The 22,527-nt window shown below is 47.9% G+C and overlaps 1 protein-coding gene across 1 annotated transcript; it reads right to left on the bottom strand.

The window, feature by feature from the left end:
- Positions 1-13,843: 13,843 nt before the first annotated feature.
- Positions 13,844-21,811, bottom strand: LOC101071800 (single-minded homolog 1-A-like). Its single transcript, XM_029839447.1, is given in 12 exon segments — positions 13,844-14,828; positions 14,831-15,142; positions 15,218-15,587; positions 15,822-15,972; positions 17,482-17,629; positions 17,951-18,057; positions 18,175-18,374; positions 18,472-18,557; positions 18,627-18,735; positions 18,805-18,894; positions 19,887-19,969; positions 21,267-21,811. Coding segments are annotated over 12 exon segments (2,232 nt in total). The 5' UTR covers positions 21,442-21,811; the 3' UTR covers positions 13,844-14,427.
- Positions 21,812-22,527: the final 716 nt, after the last annotated feature.

Raw genomic sequence — 22,527 nt, 5'->3', positions numbered from 1 at the left:
ATGCAGGGGTGGGGTGCCTCGGACACCTGATGCTGGGTTTCTTCATGATACTAGAGGATCAGGGACAGGCTGAACCCCTTTTTGATTGAAAGCTACATTGAGCTACATGACCCGAGTTGAGTCACTTTGGATCTCCAAACACAGACAGCTTATTTATTTACATTTCCTTGGAGATTGATTCCATTTGTATTATATTAAATGAAATAAACCACAGGGACGTGATACAGTAGCTCTAGTCTGTTGGGGACTGGGATGAGAAGTGGAGGGGTTGTCGGTTCAATGTGTTCCGTGAGAAGGGGAGGTGCCAGAACAACTTCAGAGTACTGGCAAGGTACCCTGAAGCAAGGTACTGATCCCACAAATGCTCACAGAGGGCCCTGCATTGAACTCATCCAGGGGGGACCTGCCCTCACTCACATGTGCCCCCTGATCCTGAGAGGGAGGTCAAGAAAACGAAATAAAATAAAACGCTATCAAGTTTCCTTCCTTCCTTTAACACAGTCCCTGTTTAACATGCATTACTTTGTGTGTATACTGTATAGATGTGTGTGTGTGTGGGGGGGGGGGGGGGGGGGGGGTGAACACTGTGGCAGCATCAGTCCTGCTGCGGCACCCATTAGGGTTTAACACTGATGGTGCCAACACACAACCAGCCATCTGGCATCAACCCCACCTCTTCAGACACCTCTGCGTCAACACACACACACACACACACACACACACACACACACACACACACATCTCGCCTCCACAAACACTCGTGCACAGTGAAGCCTTGTTTTACATCTCTCCTAGTCTCGGGTGGTGCAGGATTGATGTCTGATTAGGTCGGGTCACTCATCCAGATGGACCCCTGTTCAGCCAACCACCCGACTCCACACATGACCTCTGACCACCTGCATGGTTGCCTGGAAACCTGTGCTGTGGGAGATGAGGAGAGTGATGTGGAGAGTCCAACCATGAGGGGGTGGGAGGAGGTGGGAGTGTGGGTGTGTGGTTTGGTATTCTGGGCCCATGAATAGGGCTGGAGGTGCTGGTGGAGGACTCAGTGTCTTCCGTCCTCAACTGTTCCTTCTGTTCTCCAGACAGATGGTTCACAACACAAATCTTGTTGAAGTTCAGACAGAGTCCCTCAGAAATACAGCAGAGAAAAGAGATGAATGAATCCATCACCCCTTTGACCCTCTGCACAGGGGTTTGATCCATCCCTTCATCTATCTATCTATCTATCTATCTATCTATCTATCTATCTATCTATCTATCTATCTATCTATCTATCTATCTATCTATCTATCTATCTATCTATCTATCTATCTATCTATCTATCTATCTATCTATCCTCCATGGATGGATGATCTTTAGTTATGTTGTGTGACGGAACAAACAGGTTTGAGGGCGTCATGGTAACAGGATGTGTGTAGCGGGCTGTAAATTGTTGTAAATGAGAGTATTTGGAGAACCACAGCGGTTGTTGTGGTGTGTCCCAGCCTGCATCACTCCTCCTCCTCTGCATGAGGAAGAATGATGACTTTCACATGTGTAGAGCTGATCTGCTCCAAAACCTTCTGACAGTAATCACACTCAAATATTCCAGGCCAGTAACCACTTATCATATGTGATCAATTACAGCCCCCAAACACTTGCCCCCACCCCCAACAGCCCCACGTCTCCACATCCACTGTTGGCCCACACGTGGCGTCTCTGAATGATCCAAATTAGTTTTCCTTCAATTTCAGGTTGAGATTTTAAAAACATCCCTAGAAAAAGTTGAGAAACATTGTTTCCTTGTTGCACACGTCAGCGGATAAGAGGAGCTATGGGTGGTGTTGACGACAGCCTCCTCGGTAAATACTGAAGTTAGCCAAGCAGACCAATCTCCCAGCATGCACTGGGCCCATGCTCATCTATCCAGATGGAGAGCTTTGCTGGGAGTTATTTGGCAAACAGCTCTCATATGTCTGCTATGTTGCCAAACCAGACAGATACGTGCCGGCGCCAACACCGGCGCCAACGCCAGCGACTGACATCCTGCAGAGATCTGAACACAATTCCTCTTATTCCAGTCAACAAAAATCCATTCGACCAAAATTATTGCTTCGTCGGATGCAAGTAGACACATATTCCCTCTCTCTCCCAGTATAACCAGTCATTTATCCTCTCTCCCAGTATAACCAGTCATCTACCCTCTCTGTCCCAGTATAACCAGTCATCTACTCTCTCTGTCCCAGTATAACCAGTCATTGACCCACTCTGTCCAGGTATAACCAGTCATTTACCCTCTCTGTCCAGGTATAACCAGTCATCTACCCTCTCTGTCCCAGTATAACCAGTCATCTACCCTCTCTGTCCAGGTATAACCAGTCATCTACCCTCTCTGTCCCAGTATAACCAGTCATCTACCCTCTCTGTCCCAGTATAACCAGTCATCTACCTCTCTGTCCAGGTATAACCAGTCATCTACCCTCTCTGTCCAGTATAACCAGTCATTACCTCTCTGTCCCAGTATAACCAGTCATCTACTCTCTCTGTCCAAGTATAACCAGTCATCTACCCTCTCTGTCCCAGTATAACCAGTCATCTACTCTCTGTCCCAGTATAACCAGTCATCTACCCTCTCTGTCCCAGTATAACCACTCATTTACCCTCATCTGTCCCAGTATAACCAGTCATCTACCCTCTCTGTTCCAGGTATAACCAGTCATCTACCCTCTCTGTCCAGTATAACCAGTCATCTACCCTCTCTGTCCAAGTATAACCAGTCATCTACCCTCTCTGTCCCAGTATAACCAGTCCATCTACTCTCTCTGTCCCAGTATACCAGTCATTGACCCACTCTGTCCAGTATAACCAGTCATCTACCCTCTCTGTTCCCAGTATAACCATCATCTACCCTCTCTGTCCAAGTATAACCAGTCATCTACCCTCTCTGTCCCAGTATAACCAGTCATCTACTCTCTCTGTCCCAGTATAACCAGTGCAATGATGCTATCGGCTGTATATATGAACTGGTTATTATGATTGTCTCAGTTTTCACTCAAATGCGGTGGAATCTTGTTTCCTTTTTGTCGTGGACACACTGGTTTAACTGGTTTAAAGCAGGCATCAGTGGGTCTGGGACTGACACATCTGAGCTCCTGGATGTTCCTGCCAAGGTTGAAATCTCCATTGCTAATCTGAACTTGCATAAGTGCTTATAAAGGTGGTTTATTGTTTTTTCTACTGAAGAGTAAAGCAAAGCTGAGTGAATTCCTGGGTAAATATAAACTTTGCTTAAGTTCTTACGGCTGTTTTCTCTCTCCCATATGGTGGCCAAAGGCACAAAGCCTGGGCAGGAATAGCAAGCAGCCCAGCTAAGCCCCCTGGTCCCCCCTGGTCTCCCCGGTCCCCCCTCCCCCACAGACAAAGACTCTTCAGTCACCCTCAGCAGGGGCAGTTCTTGGGCTCAGCGCTGGAGAAGTTGTTGGTTAGTTTTGCTCCAAGCAGCACAAACAGGAATGTGAGTCCATAATGTACCAAAACAAATATAAATTCAATATTTCGTTTTATCCTCTTGATTCCAGTAATTTTGATTAAACCCGTAAAAACCAAACCTCCAAAATCAAACTTCACCAGTCTCCAGAAGACGTCTCCATCAACATCCATCCACTGGCCTACCAGTAACAGCACTGACTCCACCATCAGGTTTCTCACAGTACAGATGCAAAAGCACGTGACCCCGTGAAGGAGATGAGCACAGTGTGGTTTTAGTGGACCCAGGGAGGCCCCAGCTGATGTGGAGCACCTGCAGAGGCCCCTCCGGCTGCAGGACTCCATCGGTGAAGTCACTACCGCCTCTGCTCGGGGGAGGGGCCTCTGCGTGAGTGTGTGTGTTGAGCTTCTCCGTCTGTTCCTCTGCACTATAATTAGCGTGTTAATGTTAGCATTGATTACCGGACTAATCCCATCTCAGAGTCTGCAATTGATCCTTGTGACAATCAGCACTTAAAGCTGAGACGCTCAATAGCACCTGCACGACTGGCTCTCTCACCGCTTAATTAGCTCAAATAGCCAAACATTTTCCCTCTCAACACTCTGATCAATGCAGGGAGTGCCACCTGAATCCTGATGACTTTCTTACCCCCCACACGCACTGGGTCTCCAGGCTGATTCAAATTAATTTATTAAAGATTCCTTTTTTGGCCTCTTCAGCTTTACGTGTAATAATGTTTAGAGGGATCAGATCACGGAGGGGACACTTCCCTTTGAGACGCAACACAATTCTCCCCATTCTCACTAGCGAAACATCCCATAAGCTGCATCTTTGGCTGTGGCGAAACATTTGTGGATTCTCTATTTCAGGCTACAAGGACAGAAAGAGAAGATTCAGAATCCGTCTTCCTTCACAGTGGAAGTATTAGCTGCTGTTCTGTAACGTGGTGGAACACGTGCATCTAAAGGCCCTTCACCCTCCTCCTCCTCCTCCTATGTAGTCATCCAACATAAACTTCATTAATTCAGAGGCGCAATAACATCCAACAGTGCTGGTAGGTGAAATATGTAGAGGGATCAACCCCAGGACATGGAGATGATGAGCACCAGCTCTAGAATGATGGTCTTCCACATACAGACAAGCAACACACACACGGACATTTAATCTAAACTCTCATCTGAGATGCAGCAGATTAGTTTGTGACCCTTAGGACAAAAGGTGTGTCTTGTTTATTTGTTGGCACTGGATGATTCCCAGTTTTCCTGTCTGACATCTCATAAATAGCGCGAGGATCTATTTGGTATGTGTGAGTCTGGTACAGGGCAGCATGTGACAAAAAATACATGCGGTCAAAGATTTGGGACTCTGTAAGAGATGACGGAAACGTCGTGTTTGCGTCTGAGTAAAAGTGTCTTACACCGTAAAAAAAAACAAACGCTGATCCCAGTAAGCCAGACACTGAACTGACTTCCTGTGGTTCTGCTGTTGGCCTGCTTCCTGTGAGGCTCGTCTAAAGGCCAGCTGGTGTCCCGTGGCAGCTGAGGACCGTAAATCACTGAATTCCTTTGGCCGCGCCGTCGTTCACTGTGTCAGCCATGCAATAAAGATGTGGAGAAGCTGAAGGTCACAGTGTGGAGACTCCAGGGCTGCCCTTGTCCACTCTGGTCCACCCTGGTCCACTCTGGTCCACCCTGGTCCACCCTGGTCCACCCAGCTGAAAATTCTACTCTCTCTGTGATGTTCATTACCTGTGGTATTGGAAGGCTAACGGCATATTTAGAAGATGATGACAGAACCAGAGCTCTCGTTCATGATTCAGGACTCTGCTAAGGTGTTGGACAGGTCTTCATGTCTGACTTGTGTGCCTGGAGCCTCATTGGTGAGAAGGTGTCCCCCCACACCGTGCCAGGATGGTGGAGCTCATTTACTGCTCTTTAGTTACGTGTCGCCGGGCATTTTTCAAAAGGTTCCGCGATTTAAATCACCGTCTCTGGTCGGCCATGGAGCCACGTGCACGGCGTCCTCTTGTCCGTGTGAAAGAGCCAATTGTCGTGGCACACCTGCCTGGGCTCTGTCACAACTGCGGCAGCAGAACACAATCCTGAGCAGGATTTGCTCTTAATCCACTTCCTGCTTGTTCCTGCATTATTCTCATGTCACGGTGAAATGTAGCCCTGCTCCTACGTGTACGCCTACAAGGGTCAACATGTATCACACATGTCAGACATGCGTGTGCAGTCGCAGAGGACGAGGGGGACCATAATGTCCGCTAATGTGTGAGAATGCAGAGGTCAAAGGTCAGGCTTATGTTAGAGCAAGTCCAGATCCCCGATTCCAAAGGAATGAAAGTAAGATATTAAAACCATCTTCAAAGCATCATTGGGGGTGTTTTACAGAGATGATTTTATTAGCCTAGAAGTTGGTTTATTATACTTGTTACAATCAGGACATCATAATCATTTGATGACACAGAAAATGAAAAAGATTGTCAGTCTTTCCGTCTGTCTGTCTGCCTGTCTGTCTGTCTGTCTGTCTGTCTGTCTGTCTGTCAGTGGACAGTTCTGGATCTGGGGTCAGAGGTCAGGGTCAGAGGTTACAAGGATCAGTCCATGTTTGGATAACTGCATTGTCAAGACTTCGATCCATCTGAGCCCTACGGTTAAGGGACAAACCTCTTCTGTCCAGCCTTGTGTGCACAGCCATTTTAGGTCCATAATGGAGATAAGTCTTATCTTATAAGGTCCTTTCTGGGACCATGTGGAAGTGACACTGATCCAGGAGACTTTCGGGTCAGTTGAGCCTTTCTCTGGCTTTCAACCTGTGTGGATGCAGCAGCAGGAACAGCAAGCAAGCAGTGCAGCAGCAGAGCAGCAAGTAGCAGCAGAGCAGGCAGCAGCAGCAACAGCAGCCGCAGCAGCAGCAACAGCAGCAGCAGCAGATAAGCAGCAGGAACAGCAGCAGCAGAGCAGCAAGCAGCAGCAGCAGAGCAGCAGCAGGAACAGCAGCAGCAGAGCAGCAGCAGTAGCAGCAGAGCAGCAGCAGGAACAGCAGCAGCAGAGCCAGCAGGCAGCAGCAGAGCAGCAGCAGCAGGAACAGCAGCAGCAGATAAGCAGCAGGAACAGCAGCAGCAGTAGCAGCAGCAGCAGAGCAGCAGCAGGATCAACAGCAGAGGAGCAGAAGCAGCAGCAGCAGCAACAGCAGCAGCAGCAGAGCAGCAGTTGAGCAGCAGCAGCAACAGCAGAGCAGCAGTTGAGCAGCAGCGCAACAGCAGCAGCAGCAGCAGCTGCAGGAGCAGCAGCTGAGCAGCAGCAGCAACAGCAGCAGCAGCAACAGCAGCAGAGCATCAGCAGCAGAGCAGCACAGCAGCAGCAGCAGCAGAGCATCAGCAGCAGAGCAGCATCAGCAGCAGAGCATCAGCAGCAGAGCAGCAGCAGCAGCAGAGCAGCAGCAGCAGAGCAGCAGCAACAGCAGAGCAGCAGCAACAGCAGAGCAGCAGCAGCAGCAGCAGCAGCAGCATGATAAAAGCATGAAGGCTCATTCACAGAAAGTATTTCCATCAGTTCAATGAAACCTTGAACATGTTGGTGTCTGGGGAGGATCAGCTGACTGAGAACAGCACCATCTTTGATGGACTCTTCAGACTTGTCTGAGCCCGGGGGCTTGTTCTGTGTGACAGGCTAACGCTGGTGATAAAAGTGAAGGTGGAGATTTCCCTTTCAAAGGTCCTTTGAAGGGGAACAAAGCCTTGAGGTTGTCGTGGAGATTACCCTGTCAGAGCGTGACTGGCCACCCAGGACGGCTGCAGACTGGATGAAGATGTCACAGCGGCCACAAACATGCACTTTGTTGCCAGCCTGCAGACTGGACAACATGGGAATGTCTGAGGGTGGATTATCCACCACACAGGATCTGTTGAGTGGGATCAGTGTAGATGGGAAGAGATGATCCACAGGCAGAAAACAAATACAAGTGCTGAAGCGACATGTGGCCACAGTGACAGTAAATCTCAAGGAGACAGACGCCAGACATGGACAACATCTCCGCATGGCTGGTCTGGTTTAACAGCAGTCATCTAACAATAACAACAGACAGAATGTTTGAGTTGGTGCTGCCAAGGTCCATATCTACGAAATAAGGTGTCAAACAACGTCACCAATAAAGACTGGTGATGAGTGTCCATGTCCTCCTGTCCAAAAGAAGAAAGAGATCGTCCAATTCTTCTTCTCCCTGAACCATTACCTGGGAAAAAGAGTCAGTTTAAAAAGCTCCTGGATTCAGAGGGTGACGCTGAATCAGTGGAGACCAGACAGCTGTCGGCTGCAGCTCAGAAGACATGTAGGAAAAAAGATATAACGTGTGGGACAGTCTGACCCAGGGGAGTGTACACGGTGTCCACATTACCATGTGTCCTCAAGCCAACATCAATAACCGCATTTGAAGAGGGCTGCGACTTTAATATCTGCGAGCACTAATATCTGCTGTGGGAGGGGAGGGGAGGAGAGGAGAGGAGAGGAGGAGAGGAGAGGAGAGGAGAGGAGAGGAGAGGAGAGGGGAGAGGGGGAGGGGAGGGGGAGGGGAGAGGAGAGAGAGGAGAGGAGGAGAGGAGGAGGAGGAGAGGAGAGGAGAGGAGAGAGAGGGGAGGGGGGGGGGGGAGAGGGGAGAGGAGAGGAGAGGAGAGGAGAGGAGAGGAGAGGAGAGGAGGAGAGGAGGAGAGGAGGGAGAGGAGGAGGGAGAGAGAGGAGAGGAGAGGAGAGGAGAGGGAGAGAGGAGAGGAGAGAGAGGAGAGGAGAGGAGAGGAGGAGAGAGGAGAGGAGAGGAACACTGATTGTTGCTTTCGGGTGATGGTCCTAGAGCCACACAGCGCCCCCATCAGCCCGGTCATGGCGCTGCTGCAGACACTCAGTCTGCCACCATGAACCAGGTGCTTCCTCTCTGCATGGCAGCACTGAAGTGGTTGAACTAGGCCGTGATTAAAAGACGCTCTCCCTGAACAACATGATCCCCGTTCATCCTTGCAGCTGATCTCATGGACCCATGTCCGATCACCTCCCTCACAGCCAGGGCCACCTCCTCCATAGCGTACAAAGACCTGGCCCCTACTTTAATGCCATGTCCTCGCCACCATCAACCACCATGGCGTCACACATCCCTGAAATCTAAAAAACTCCACACACGACACCACCAACACTGGAATAAACTATAACATCATCAAACATTCACGAGCGCAATTCTCACAAAGAGAGACAGATATTTTTATTTTTCAAAAAGTCACTTTATTTTTGGTCATTTTTAGGGAAAACAATAACCATGACCAAAGAGACGAGGTGAACAACAACCTCAATCAATTCAGGAGACTTCCAAAGACCAGCTCTTCATCCTCCACCAAACACAGCTCATTTTTGAGGCACCATGTGCTCTTACACTCATCAACATTGTTTGTAGCCCTGTAAAAATAAAGTCAATTTTTATTCCAGCTTGGTCATCCAAGAGAAGATGTCTGGAGATCTCAGTCCAGAGATCCACCTATCATTTTTCTCCTGGTAACATAGATGGCCAGTTAGCCTGACCTCTGAGAAAGTTTAGCTGGTGGTACTTAGCCTTCTGCTTTCTTCTGTACCTGAAACCCAGAATTTGTGAGAAGGTTTCGCCAAACAGGCAGAACGTGCTGACCGAGCAAAAAGAACAGCACAGAGAGGCGACCACACTCAGAGAAACAGTGGACCACCATCTCTCTGTGGTCACAGAATGGACACTCAGCGCTGACGTTTGGGCTGATCGTTGATAAAACACGTTGACAGCGATGGCCCCATGTAGGTTCCTCCATTGTAAGTCCCCCGCCCCTCCGGGTTTAGAGGTGGCTTGTACAGGAACCTCCACTCTGGCCTCTGAGTCCCTGTGAGGGCCAGTCAAGTTCTTGATGGGGTGTCGACCTGGCCTGCCAGCCAGCCCTTTAACCAGTATACTATACAGGTTTTTTTTCTGAGGAGGCACTTAAGTTGACAGGATACTCAATTTTCCAAACAGCTTCTTCTCAGGATTGGCTGGTCTCCATCCTCACAGAACTCAACTATCAGTGCCAACTCACAGGTTGCCAGGCAATGTGTCTGTTCTCCCAGTAGTTGGTTCAGGACCCTCACTGACCTCTCACCAACATGTCCAGCCAACGCTGCCTGCATCATCCAATAGGGGGCCACACATGTTCACCAACTGCCCCAGTGTGATGACACCAGCCTCACACATTTTCTGCTCCAGTTGTGGTCTGACCTCCCACTTGAATCGGGTCCCGTGGATCATCGGCTCCTCTGGAAGCCAGAACACGGAGCCACAGTGGGTCCGTCTTTCTTGCTCAGACACTCTCTATACTTTCAAATTCTTGGAAGTTGTCCATTTTAAAATACCTAGATCCACAAGGAACATGGATGCTGCCATAATCCAGGGTCCACCACAGTGCCTAAACAGCGTGAGTCACAGGTCTCAGACTAGGTCTGGGGGGCCACACAGCAGCCTCCATAAAAACTGGAGGCTGAACGTTGCTCCTCTGTTGTTCAGATGAACCCAGCAAAGTTCTCCTTTGGCAGAAAAAGGATCATCCATCGTATCGAGGGCAGGTGGTCCCAGAAGAGACAAACCACGACCACCTGTATCCCGGACAGCAGGTTTGGGGTGTTCCTCGCATAGCAGGCCGTGCCACAAGATAGATGATACCAGATCATTTGTGACTAAAACCCGGCTTTTAAAAGACACCTTCGGCAGAAGCCACCCCTGCAATGTTGTCAGAGATCAACCAGTTTGTCTGATCCTCATGGATAACCCTCTCCATCACCTCTCATAGCCGAGTTGCCAACACCCTGGACAGCACCTTGTAACCAGTGCACAGTAAGGACACTGGCGCCAGTTTATGTCCTGTCTGTGAAAACTGCAGAAAGCCCTTCAACGCCTGGAGCATTCCCACCTGCCAGGGTTAGGACAACAAGGGCGCGTCCAGCTTCCTATTGTGTTCATCACTCACCTGGGTTAGATCTTTTAGAAAGGACAGCTCCACCTCACGTTCCTCCCGGCATTCTATCCTGTACAGATCCTTGTTGAAATCCACAGCCCACTGGTGAATCTCAGTAGCCTGCAGGGAGTGCACCATCCTGCCCGGTTTTACGCTCCAGACCAAAGACAAAGTAAGAGGGAGCGTCCATCTGAGAAATATGTTGGAACATTGAGAGTACCAGAGCACCTCGAGCAGCCACACCCATCAGGTCAGATAAAGTTGATGATTTATTTTTCAGAACCTGAATCTTTTATCTGCCTCCAATGGATTCTGTCAGAAGTTGGAGCTCCACCACTCCTCTCACATGGACCTGGCCATGTCCCTACTAACAGTGAGAGCGTGCTGTAAACAGAACTGTTGAATGTGGCTTTTCCCACATCCTACCACTGCTGGATGGAGCAGTAACTACATGGTTTCACCACAGAGCTTTAAGGGCTTCTTCAAAACCTTATCATGCAGTAACTGGGTGTTAAAAATGCCAAAATGCACTTTTACAGTTAGTTTTATTTTTATTTTTTTACAAAAACAACACTCACAATAGAGTGATCAATGAAGCCAACCTGGCTGATTGACACACTTTTAACTATAGTTCCATGGTGCCAGAGACAGCTGGTTCCCCCTGGAGTGGGTCCAGGTGAATTGCCTCTGCCCGGATGGAAATACCTCCACACGTCACATAAATCACAGGCTTGCACTAAATTCGTGAAGGTGGGTTTGGATGCGGCGTGAGGGTCTAGATGGGGGTTGGACTGGAACCAACCAAAGGGAGCTGGCTGAGGCTCCGTGACTTCTTCATGAAGTACTTGGTAGATAGTGCAGTTAAGACTGCACCTAAAAACAGGGTTTTTGTTGTTTGTTTGGTGGACGTGTGGTGAGTTGGCCGAAGTGTACTGCTGCCACAGTTAATGTTGGGGAAAGCATTTCCATTTGGAAAGTTTTCATTTCTCCTGTGATATCTTCTCTGTTTTTCTCTGGTTTCTAACAAAAACAACATTTTACCCCGAGGACAGTTTACATCTCGAGGTAAGTCAGGAACACTCTTGGCTCTCAGCCCTTCCAGACATCTCAGCACATTCTGAAAGGATCTGGAATTGTGGGGGTCAGGCTCTGAGTTCCTGTGAAGACTCAGGTTTGGAGCAGATAAAGTATGAAGCTGAATCAACTGTAACTGTTCATGGCCAGAAGCCTCCAACCTTCAGAAAAGCTGAGAGAGCAACCATCTGGCCAATCAAACCTCCTCCCAGCTCTTTGCTGTTCATCCTCATCTATCCACTGAGCTCTGAGACATCGTGAATGACTTGAGGTGAGGTTCCTGTCTGATCACCTGATCTCAGCATGTCTTCAATCATCTGTGAAGGCTGGAGCCTGGCTGATGTATGCTGACATGGTGAAACAAGAGCAGAGAGGTGTGTTCAGTGAGAGTAGACCCACAGAGCCAGTCTACTTCCTTTACCTGAAGGATGTTGAGTCCATACCAATATATTGGTGTAGTTTTGGGGTTTCTGTCATTCTTCAGAGGAGTTTGCTCAGAAAGTACCGTGCTTGTGAACCTGTGTGCTGACTGTGGCCTGAAGCTCCGCCCCCAAACACCTTCACACCGACCTGTTCTGACCAATGATGCTGGTGAGTGAAACATCCCTGACCTCAGACTCCGGCAGACCAACGGTTCTCACAGGAGCTGAGCAGATGCTGTGTTAGATCTCAGCTGGTCACGTGACGTTACAGGTGACATTTGCAGAACATTTCTCCATCACTGCCGCACCGGAGCCCATGACATCATCAGAACAGCAGATCACCTGTGTGGTGTGTATCTGTCGACAGATGCCCGGCGTCAGCCTGCATCTTCTGCACATTTGTGCTGTTGAACCTTTTTCCCAGTGGGCCCTGCGGCTCCTCTGTGTTGATTACAGCGACATTCTCTGACATTTGAGCAGAAGGATGCTGACAACCAGGAGGAGCTGCTGCTCCAGCAGCTCAGATGATCCCAGACACGAGGAGAGTCCTGCTGGGACCACCAGCAGCAGCACTCCAGTTTACAGACACCTGCAGAGAAAAGGCATCACACGCACGCACGCACGCACGCACGCACGCACGCACGCACGCACGCACGCACGCACACACACACACACACACATGAACCATGTACACACTATGTTCTGTGTACATATTTTCATCCTATGCAAGTTTGCAAGCTTCAGACGTGTTAACTTTCTCCATGAGCTCCTTTAACAACAGCTGCAGTCTAACTTCCTGTTGTGCTGTTTGTGGTTTAAACTGGTTCTGTGAGCAGCTGTGTCAGCAGATTTGAGCCTGATCTGATGCCGGCACTGTGGAGAGAACACTGCAGATGTAGCCAACAAAAGTATCAACAGATCCAGATCCTCCATGGAGGAGTGTGGCGCTCACAGCTGAGGATGTCAACAACCGGAGGCGTCCTCCATAGACACTTTACGGGATTCTTGTTTGTGCACAAAAGCAACTCGAGGCCAATGAGCAGCTTCACCAGGGGAAAAGATGCAACGTCGCCACAAATGATTCAGCACTTTATGTTTCTGAGTCTTCAACAACTAGGAAGGAGATCTTGATCACCTGTGTTTTTAACACCACTGCACCTGTGAAGCTCATGTAAAGCTAGCTGCTAACCTGCTGCTGACCCTGGTGCCCTTCCCTCCTGTCACACTGTTAATAGCAGTTTCTGGTGTCTTAGCAACACGTTGGTGCCTAATGGGTGAAGTTGCCTGTTGACTGAGTAAAAAACGCTGTAGAGGAAGGAAGCTCCTGAACGATGAGCTCAAGCGAGGAATAACCTCACGGGTTAAAAAGGTTTTTAATTCAGAGGTAATCGGTGAAGAGTGGCGAGGAGAGTCCGTCTCCATACCCGCAGAGACCATGTGAGCAAACATGAGGCGTCTCAACCGACCCTACAGATTCTGTTGCATGGCTTCATCGCTGTGCAAGTTTAGCCAGTACAGACAGAAAAAAGGTGTCGCCACAGACCACCAACGCAGCCAGCATTGCTAACTTACCAGGCTCATCTACAAAGAAATACTATTACATTTCTGAAGCCTCTGTTATCTTCTATTAGCCTCTGTTAGCTTCTATTAGCCTCTGTTAGCTTCTTTTTCCTTCTGTTTCCTTTTGATAGCCTCCGTTAGCACTGTCTGGTTGATTTCATGCTGTGGACGTTTAGGTTACTGTGACAAACGTACACGATTCTCCACAAGTCGACGTCGGCATTAATCAATTGATTTTGCTGTTCTTTTTTTTTAAGGTTTTTGTGCTCATCGAAACTTGAAAAATAATTTGATTTGTCTTTTTTTTAATTTCTTCTGTCAGAAACACATACAGAGTCTCAGAGATTCATTCAAAAGTCAGAAACATTTAATAAATACAGTTTCTGCCCGTGTGCTTCACGACTCCTCCCCTTATTTACAGAAGTCCATAAATAATTTCCAAAGATGGAGCACGCCACAGGCTTAAACATGAAGAAATCCAAACATAAATATAAGTTTATACTGTTGAGAAGCAAAAAAGGGAAAAAAGAAACCAAAGTGAGGATGTGAGCAAACATGGTGACACATTTGAATAAAGTTACAGCTTTGATCACATCAGCGTGATGGTGAAAAGCGACGTTCCTGCTGCTCCTTCTGTCGACCACCTTCCCTCTGCTATCAAAGAGAAAGTCCTCCGTCAACCTCCCTCCATCTTCTTCAACGATAATATTTGATGAGTTTGCATATTAGCTGCTGAGTGTTATTCCTCTGTGTCCGTTTCAGGTCCCAACACACAGAAAGTGTGTTGTAGTGCAAAGGTGTGAAGCACAGCATCACTTCAACAACGTGGTCTCCCACACAAAAAAACTTCTGTTTCCAGGACAAATACAGGACGGAGCTCACGGAGACACAACGCATGTGTAGCGTTAGCTCCCGTTGGTGATGATTACCGATGCGCCTTTGTGTCCGGGGGTCTGCTCCGTAGGTACGTGAAGGTGAGGGCTGATGCCGTAGCTGGGGTCGTCGGTGGCTGAGGCGCAGTAACCTCGCAGGTTCTCTGGGTCAGACAAGTGCTCCAGGCTGTAGCCGGTCAGAGAAAAAGCCGCATGCTTGTCCAAGTATGGCCGCGGGTACGAGTGTGAAGAGTAAAGGACAGAAGTGGGGCTGGGGGATGCTGAGCACGCGGCTGGCCGGCCCAATGGGTGGTGCAGGGGCAAAGAGAGGGGGGGGCAAGGTCTGTGTGGGTGGTGGTCCTTGAGCTTGTGGAGGTGCTCAGACCCTTGGCTGCTGAGTTCGATTAGTGGGAGCGGACTGGGCACAGGGTGGTTACCTGATCCAAACCTGGACACAACATGGTCTGTGGTAGGGAACCCTGACAGTATTCAGAACTGAACCGGGAGGTCGAGACCTTGGGCAGCACCTCTGCAGGTCCTGCAGGCATGACTGCAACGCTCTTCTGTAGATGAAGTCGACCTTCCTCTTCTTTGATCGTCTGCTGGGTGGCTCCCATAAGAGTCTGGCTCTTGCTCGGCTGCTGTGGGCTGCAGAGGTACGGTTTCATCTGGTAGAGGTCCCCTGAGTCACTGGCAGAACCTCCATCTGGAGAACTGGCCATTCTGTCCTCATCCCAGTGGCCTGGACCTGCAGGACACACGAATCTGCGATGAGCCTGTCAGCACAAAACTATAACGTTACAGTTCTGAGACCAGTTCTCACCGTGGCAGCTGTGGGCCGCTGTCATGTGATTCTCCAAAGAACTCTTGGTCAAGGATATGATGGGCCGTGCTCCGCCCCACCATACCTCCCTGGTCATTGGAGGTGGCCCGAGGAAGTAGCGGCCGGCCTCACACCGGCCCCGCTCGCAGCCTTGACCCTGAGTGTGAGCACGGCCGCTGGTGGCGCCGTAGAGCTGCTCTCTGTACAGACTGTTGCAGAGCAACTGGGTGTCTGCGAACTGCCTGTAGGTGCAGGAACCATCCAGACTGTCACTGTGATCCAGCTGAGGGGAGGCCGAGTCCGTCAGGGGGCTGCTGCCCCACGAGCTGCCCTGGTCGGACTCTGATCGCTCCAGCTGGAAACTGGGATACTGGTGTCAACACAGAAACCGGATTAATGGTTCCTTTTTGTTGCAGTGAACAACACTGTTATTACTGTAGTTATAACACCACATGACTCGGTTGTAATAGAATTTAGTTCACTGCCAGATGAATCCAGGATTACATCATTATAACTGCAGTATTATTACAACTGTAATGCTACAGATTTACTGCCTGTTCAGGCACTCCTTTCTCCCTGTTGCCTCCCAGCAGGAGGCGCTGACCTGTGTGTAGGGTGAGAGTCTGGTCTTGGGTTTGGACCTGGATCCTCTCGACCTGGGAGTCAGGACTCCACCCCCAGCGTTGCTGTGGACCAGTGAGGTTTTGGACGTAGTCTGGTCCAGAGACAGCTGGAGGCCTTTATACTCCGTCTCCCTGAAGAAGCAAAACAAATGACTCCAGCTGAATGAAAATCAGGACAACTGTGTGGTCCCCGATTCTGCACCCGGTGGCAACTGTTGCAATGGCAGGAATTTGCTGTGTGTTGCGGGTGGTGGGGGGGGGTGATAGGGGTGGTGGTGGGGGTGATAGGGGTGGTGGGGGTGATAGGGGTGGTGGTGGGGGGGTGATATGGGTGGGGGGGTGGGTGTTGCAGGTGGTGGGGGTGATAGGGGTGGTGGGTGTTGCAGGTGGTGGGGGTGTTGGAGGTGGTGGGGGTGATAGGGGTGGTGGGGGGGTGGGATGGTGGGTATTGGAGGTGGTGGGGGTGATAGGGGTGGTGGGGGGGTGGGTGTTGGAGGTGGTGGGGTGGTAGGGGTGTGGACAACGGGATGCCTGTTTTAGTGAAAGATCCAGATCAACAAACAATTGACTAGAGTAAAACTAAGAAGAGCTGGAACATCTGAAAACCATCACGTCCACCTTCACCATCGCCCATGTTCGTTATCGTCCACCTTCTGTGGTTCACCAACGATGGAAGATCTCAGGAAATCTACTTACATCACTCTTCTCATGACTCATTTTTACTTTCCTACTTTAGTAGTAAAATGTTTAATTGAAAAATCTATAATTTATTGTTTGTATTGATGGTGGACTCACTGGTTCACACTGTTCCACACTGTTCCACACTGTTCCCAACCACCCTGTTCTCCGGTTCTTTAAACGAGCTGCTTTCACCATCGGCGCGAGGCTCCACCACCAGACGGAGGTGTGGCTCCCCTGACTGGTTTGTCTCATCGGCTCTACAGCGGCGTGTGTTCAACGTCACCAATAAGAAACCACGTGGCCACTCCCACGCAGGCAGGTGGGCTCCAAGTCCCGACCCCCATCTGGTTTCCCCGAAACCTGTTCGGGGTCAGGATACGCTGGAGGCCGCCGCAGAGGAACCAGCTGCCGCACGCTGTCACGCTCAGCAAACAGAGGGGGAGGAGCAGCACGGTGACGACAGAGGTCAGATTAACCTTTTCCATTAACCTCAGACCCCCCACACGCTGGTCATGTGATCCACGTCCTCTGACCAGTCACCCCATTTCTTGTCCGGTGGGGTGCCTCAAGGTCTCGACTCCGCCCCACCTTTCTTTAAAGGTGGGTGTTTGTGTAGCTTCTGCTCTCGATGACCAGGTTCTGACTGGTTTTAGTACCAGTTACTGCTGGGATGCTTCACATCTGCTTTATTCTTTTTATTTCTCTATTTAAGTTGTGATACTTTTGTAAATGATTTCACCTCAAGCTCTTTGGGCTCAGTGAGGATGGTGAAGAATGATGGAGGCTGAATTCTGCTTCTTTCTACCCTGATTCACTCCTGTTAAAGCTCACAGGAAGTGACATCTTGAATCCATGGCAGAGGCGTGTTTTTATGTCTCGTCTTTAGTAGCCAGACGTGTTTTGGATCAACGTTCTGGTGCCGAAGGGGCGGTTGGACTGGGTGGGTCGGCAGGAACTCACGTGAGAACATAGTTGACGCTGACGATGCAGTGAGGTCGGGATGAGCGGCTGTTGTGCACGATGGTGGCGTAACTCTGGACCCAGACCCAGCCGCCGTGCTTGGCCAGGAAGCGGTAGTACCTGGTGGTGACCTGACCCTTCAGCAACACTACCGGAGCAGAGAACCAGGGATGAAGAGGGAGGAAGAGGAGCACAACACTCAGTTATACGTTGTTTATGTTAATATCTCATCGTTACACTATTAACCATTTATTACCACTAATTCACAGTAATTTAACAGGTAAATAAAACAGTAATAAACATTAAACAACATCTGAACTATTCAAATTACTGATGGTTCATTTAGTTAAATAGAGCTGAAGCAGTTTATAACCACAAATTAGGGTGTGTGTGTGTGTGTGTGTGTGTGTGTGTGTGTGTGTGTGTGTGTGTGTGTAACATGGAGGGAGATAAAACAAACCTCACTCACACATGTGATGAGCAGAGCGAAGGTGGAAGGAGTCACAGCTGTGCACGTGATGATACAGAGTCTTGTCGATTAGATCCTGCGGCTCATATCCTGTCAGCTCTGCTACCCTGGACACACACACACACACACACACACACACACACACACACACACACACACACACACACACGCGGCCTTGGTGCACGTGTACGGCGTGAGCAGGACTCTGCAGTGTCGGCTGCTACCGTGCGTCCAGGAAGATGAGCTTCAGGTCCAGGCTGGCCCTGAACATGAACATGTTGCTGTGCAGCTTGATCTCGGTGACGGCGCTGGGCGGCAGCGAGTGGCCCACGGCCACCAGGCCCACGTTCTGGTAGCAGCCGTCAAAGGGGGACATGTCCAGGCTGTACTGACGGATCTTCAGGTAGCCGCTGCAGTGGATCACCTGGAACACAGACGGACACAGGAAGTAGGGCTGCAGGTGCGTCAGAGGTGGGCGGCGGTCTGGAACGGACCGGTGTGAGAGAAGGTCTTATCGTCACCTTGTAGCCTCCGCAGGTCAGACCCGCGTTCCTTTTGGCGAGGACACATTTCATCCTCACAAAGAAGGAGCGTTCCACCTCGTACTCTGCACAAGGGCGGAGACGGCAGATGTCAGCGGCGCCCGCTGCAGGCGCAGACGCGTGCCGGCAGTTACCGTGAAAGAAGTGGGAGTGACACGGCGGGTGGGCGGTCAGGACGGCCGTCATCTCGTCGTGGTCGGCGGGGTGGATGTACTCGTAGAGGCTGTTCCCCGTCAGCTCCACCTGTTGGACAGGACGAACAGCTGAGCGGCGCCGCAGGAACAGAGGGACAAAGGTGGAGAGGAAGGTCACCTGAGACAGTCCCAGGTGGACCGACGCCGTCTCTGAGATGTACATTATTTTACCATCCGGAGCAACGACAAAGATGAAGCCGTCTAACGTCTGGAAAAGACACACAAATACAGACACAAATGGATACACACATATACAGGCAAATACATACACACATATACACACACATATAGATACACACAAATATATACACACATATACACACACATATAGATACATGCAAATATATATACACACACAAATAGATACACATAAATACACACAACTACACACACAAATGGATACACACAAATATATATACGCACAAATAGATACAAACAAATATATACACACAACTACACACACAAATAGATACACAAAAATACACACAACTACACACACAAATATATACACAAAAATACACACAAATAGATACACAAATATATACACACATACACACACGTATAGATACACGTATACACATGCAAATATACACACACACAAATAGAGACACATAAATACACACATATACACACAAATTGATACACAGAAATAGATACACGCAAATTAAACACACAACTACACACAAATAGATAAACACAAAAATAGATACACATAAATACACAGAAATAGATAGACACAAATAGACACAAATAGATACACACAAATATATACACACAGAAATAGATACACACAAATACACACGCAAATATATACACACAAATATATAAACACAAATATACACAGACATATACATGCAAATATAGACAAATACAAACAAAATACATACACAAATACACACAAAAATATACACACATATACACACAAATATATAGACACATATATACACACAAATATATACACACATATACACGCAAATACACACAAATACAAACACAAATATATACACATTTATACACTTCCTGTGACCCTGAAAGGGTTAAGCAGTGAAGACACACAAATAGACACACAAATAGACACATATACTCATATACAACTGAAGAATAAAAACTAAAATGAATGAATGTCATACTACTGCTGATAATACTACTGCTACCACTAATAATAATAATAATAATAATAATAATAATAATTCGCGCTACCTGCAGCAGGTGAGATCCCAGATCCTGACCGACTCCGTCCGCGCGCCTGCCGCGACTCACGTGACCCCACGAGTCCCCGAGACCTGATCCACCAATCAGAGCAGAGATCAATCACTTTAAAACAGCTGAAAGAAAATGTGGTTTCATGAACAGTTGAACCCTTTTAATCATTATAATTGTTAGGTTCATTAAAAACTTTCAACTTTTAGACTTTTCAAAAACAAAATATTTCTGCAATATTTTGTAACTGTGTTGGTATTTTCACATTTCAGCAACTGATCAAAAAATGATGTCAGTTACGTGTGTGCGCGCGCTCCGTCTAAACTTTATTGAATCAATGTTTCCCTACAGAGAAATTAAAGATCGAAGCTCAGAGAACCATTGCATCAACCTCCTGATCAGCACTGATCCATCAGCGAATCTTAATTCTTATCAATATCTTGTCAGAATAATCGTCTTTTTTTTTAAATGATGAACGAATGTTTGAATCTTCAACAAGCTTCTAATAAAGAACACAGGAAATAATAATAAAGACACTAATAACAAAAGTGAGAGTTCGGTTATTAGCAAATAAACGACTTTGTATTTTCACTTTTTCAAGATTCATTTAATTGGGATTTTTCTAAATGTGTATTATTATTATTATTATTATTACCAATAGTAATAATAAACAAACGTTTGTTTATAAAGATGAGTCAATGCGATTCTTTTTTAATAAAAATGTTATGAATTATTGATGAATTCTATTATTTGATTTTATTAATATTTGTTGAAGCGTTTTACTATCCTTTTTCATTAATTGTCTTCAAACTCTGATCAATAGAGAATTTCTAATTATTATTATGATTTCAAAATCAACAAAAAAGTCTTTGTTTTTAATTTTAATGTTTCCTGCAGTAGATCATATTAATGCGCGCGACGCTGCCACGGTGTCAAGAAATAATAGTAATAATGATAGTAATAATAATAATAATAACATTATAGTAATAATAATAATAATAATAACATTATAGTAATTATAATAGTAGTAGTAGTAATAATAATAATAGTAGTAGTAATACAATAGTAGCATTTGTAGTAATAACAATGACAATAATAATAGTAATAATAATTACTTGTTTCGATCCTAAAACGAAATTTAGAATTCCCATTTTTAACTAATTCTTCTCAGAATTAAAAAAAAAATCACCATAAACTGGAAAAGACATAAAGGAAAACTATGGGATGAAAGGATCTGGAATGTTTCTTCTTGAAAAGGACGAAAGAAAAGACCTGGTTTATTTTATAGAGTGGTCCGCTCAGGCTGCAAATGTGCGGGCGTACTGGGCGTACTGGGCTGGCTGTAGTGGGCTCTGGGTCGGGGAGAGTGCCGACTGGTACCTTCAGGGAACAGGATCCGCATCCTCAGGTAGCTGCTGGTCAGCCGGATGATGGAGGCCTTGTCCAGCTGCGAGGTGATGGCGGACGGCAGCGGCAGCATCTTGGCCAGCTCATAAAACTCGCTGTTCTCCTTCTCCCGCCGCGTCCGGGCGGCGTTCTTGGACTTCTCCTTCATCCCGTCCCCTCCTCACTGGCCCGGAGTCACCGTCACCTCCGCGCTGCCATGGATCCAGGTGTTTCCAGGTGGACAGGCCGGGATCATTCCTGAATGAGCGCAGCCTCGGAGCCACCCTGCTGGTCCTGGTCCAGCAAGTCCGTCTGGTTCACCTTCAAATCCCAGTTTAGTCCGGAGATGTGAAGAGTTTGAAAGGAGTTTTCTAGTGAAGGCACCGTCCGCCGGCCTCCACACAAGCCCGGCTCAGGCTTCAGAGAGCGGCCGCCCTCTCAGGCCTCCGCTCCGGGGTGACTTTAAAGAAAGCAGCCTGTCCGGAACCGGCTGCCGTGTCTAAGCCCCGCCCACAGACAGAAGCTCTGCTCCTATTGGACCGACACTGCCCAACTCGCCTTCCTATTGGTCAGGCTTCGGAACGACCCGTGAGGGGATGAATTTAGATGGAATTATTAATATTCCCTGAAAATTTGCGACGCTTTTAATTTAAAACAATAGGGAACCAACTACATGTTTCCAAAAATGTCAGATTTCGTCTAGCTTTTCCATTAAGTGATTTTACTAAGTCGAAACATTTTTTTTCCTATTTAAATATTGTGATGATCGATAATTTAGCAGTTTACTTAAAGACAAGCAAAATCCCGTTTTAATCAATTTAAAATAAAATCATAAATCTTTTTTTTAATTTTAATTTAAATCTGGGGGCTCCACAAATGATGGCGTCAGTCCAGACACGTAATGTAAACTTTCTCTGAGGTTTTGCAATAAACGACGGATCTGGTTGAGGTTCGTGTTGGATTATAAATCGATAAAAGCTGATTTCTGCCGCCGGCTTCACCTGTGACGTTCACAGGTGTCAAAGCGTTGAGCTGAACCGTGACGCTTAAACGTGACGTCACTGTTCTAAAAGGCCATTTAGGAGTTCATCCCTCTCTCGCGCCATCTGCTGGTAGAAAAGCGTCACGCTCTTGAGGGCGGGAGTTTGTCTCTCTCTCTCACACCCGCACACTCACACACACGCGTCAGTATGTTTGTTCTTTGTTCTGTTTTTAATACCTGCCTCAAGACAAGGATGGAATTTAGCAACTGTGC

Source organism: Takifugu rubripes, chromosome 7, assembly GCF_901000725.2.
Source record: "Takifugu rubripes chromosome 7, fTakRub1.2, whole genome shotgun sequence".
Taxonomy (NCBI): Eukaryota; Metazoa; Chordata; class Actinopteri; order Tetraodontiformes; family Tetraodontidae; genus Takifugu; species Takifugu rubripes.
Note: the sequence above shows the minus strand (reverse complement) of the source record. Positions and strands in the feature narration are given on the sequence as shown.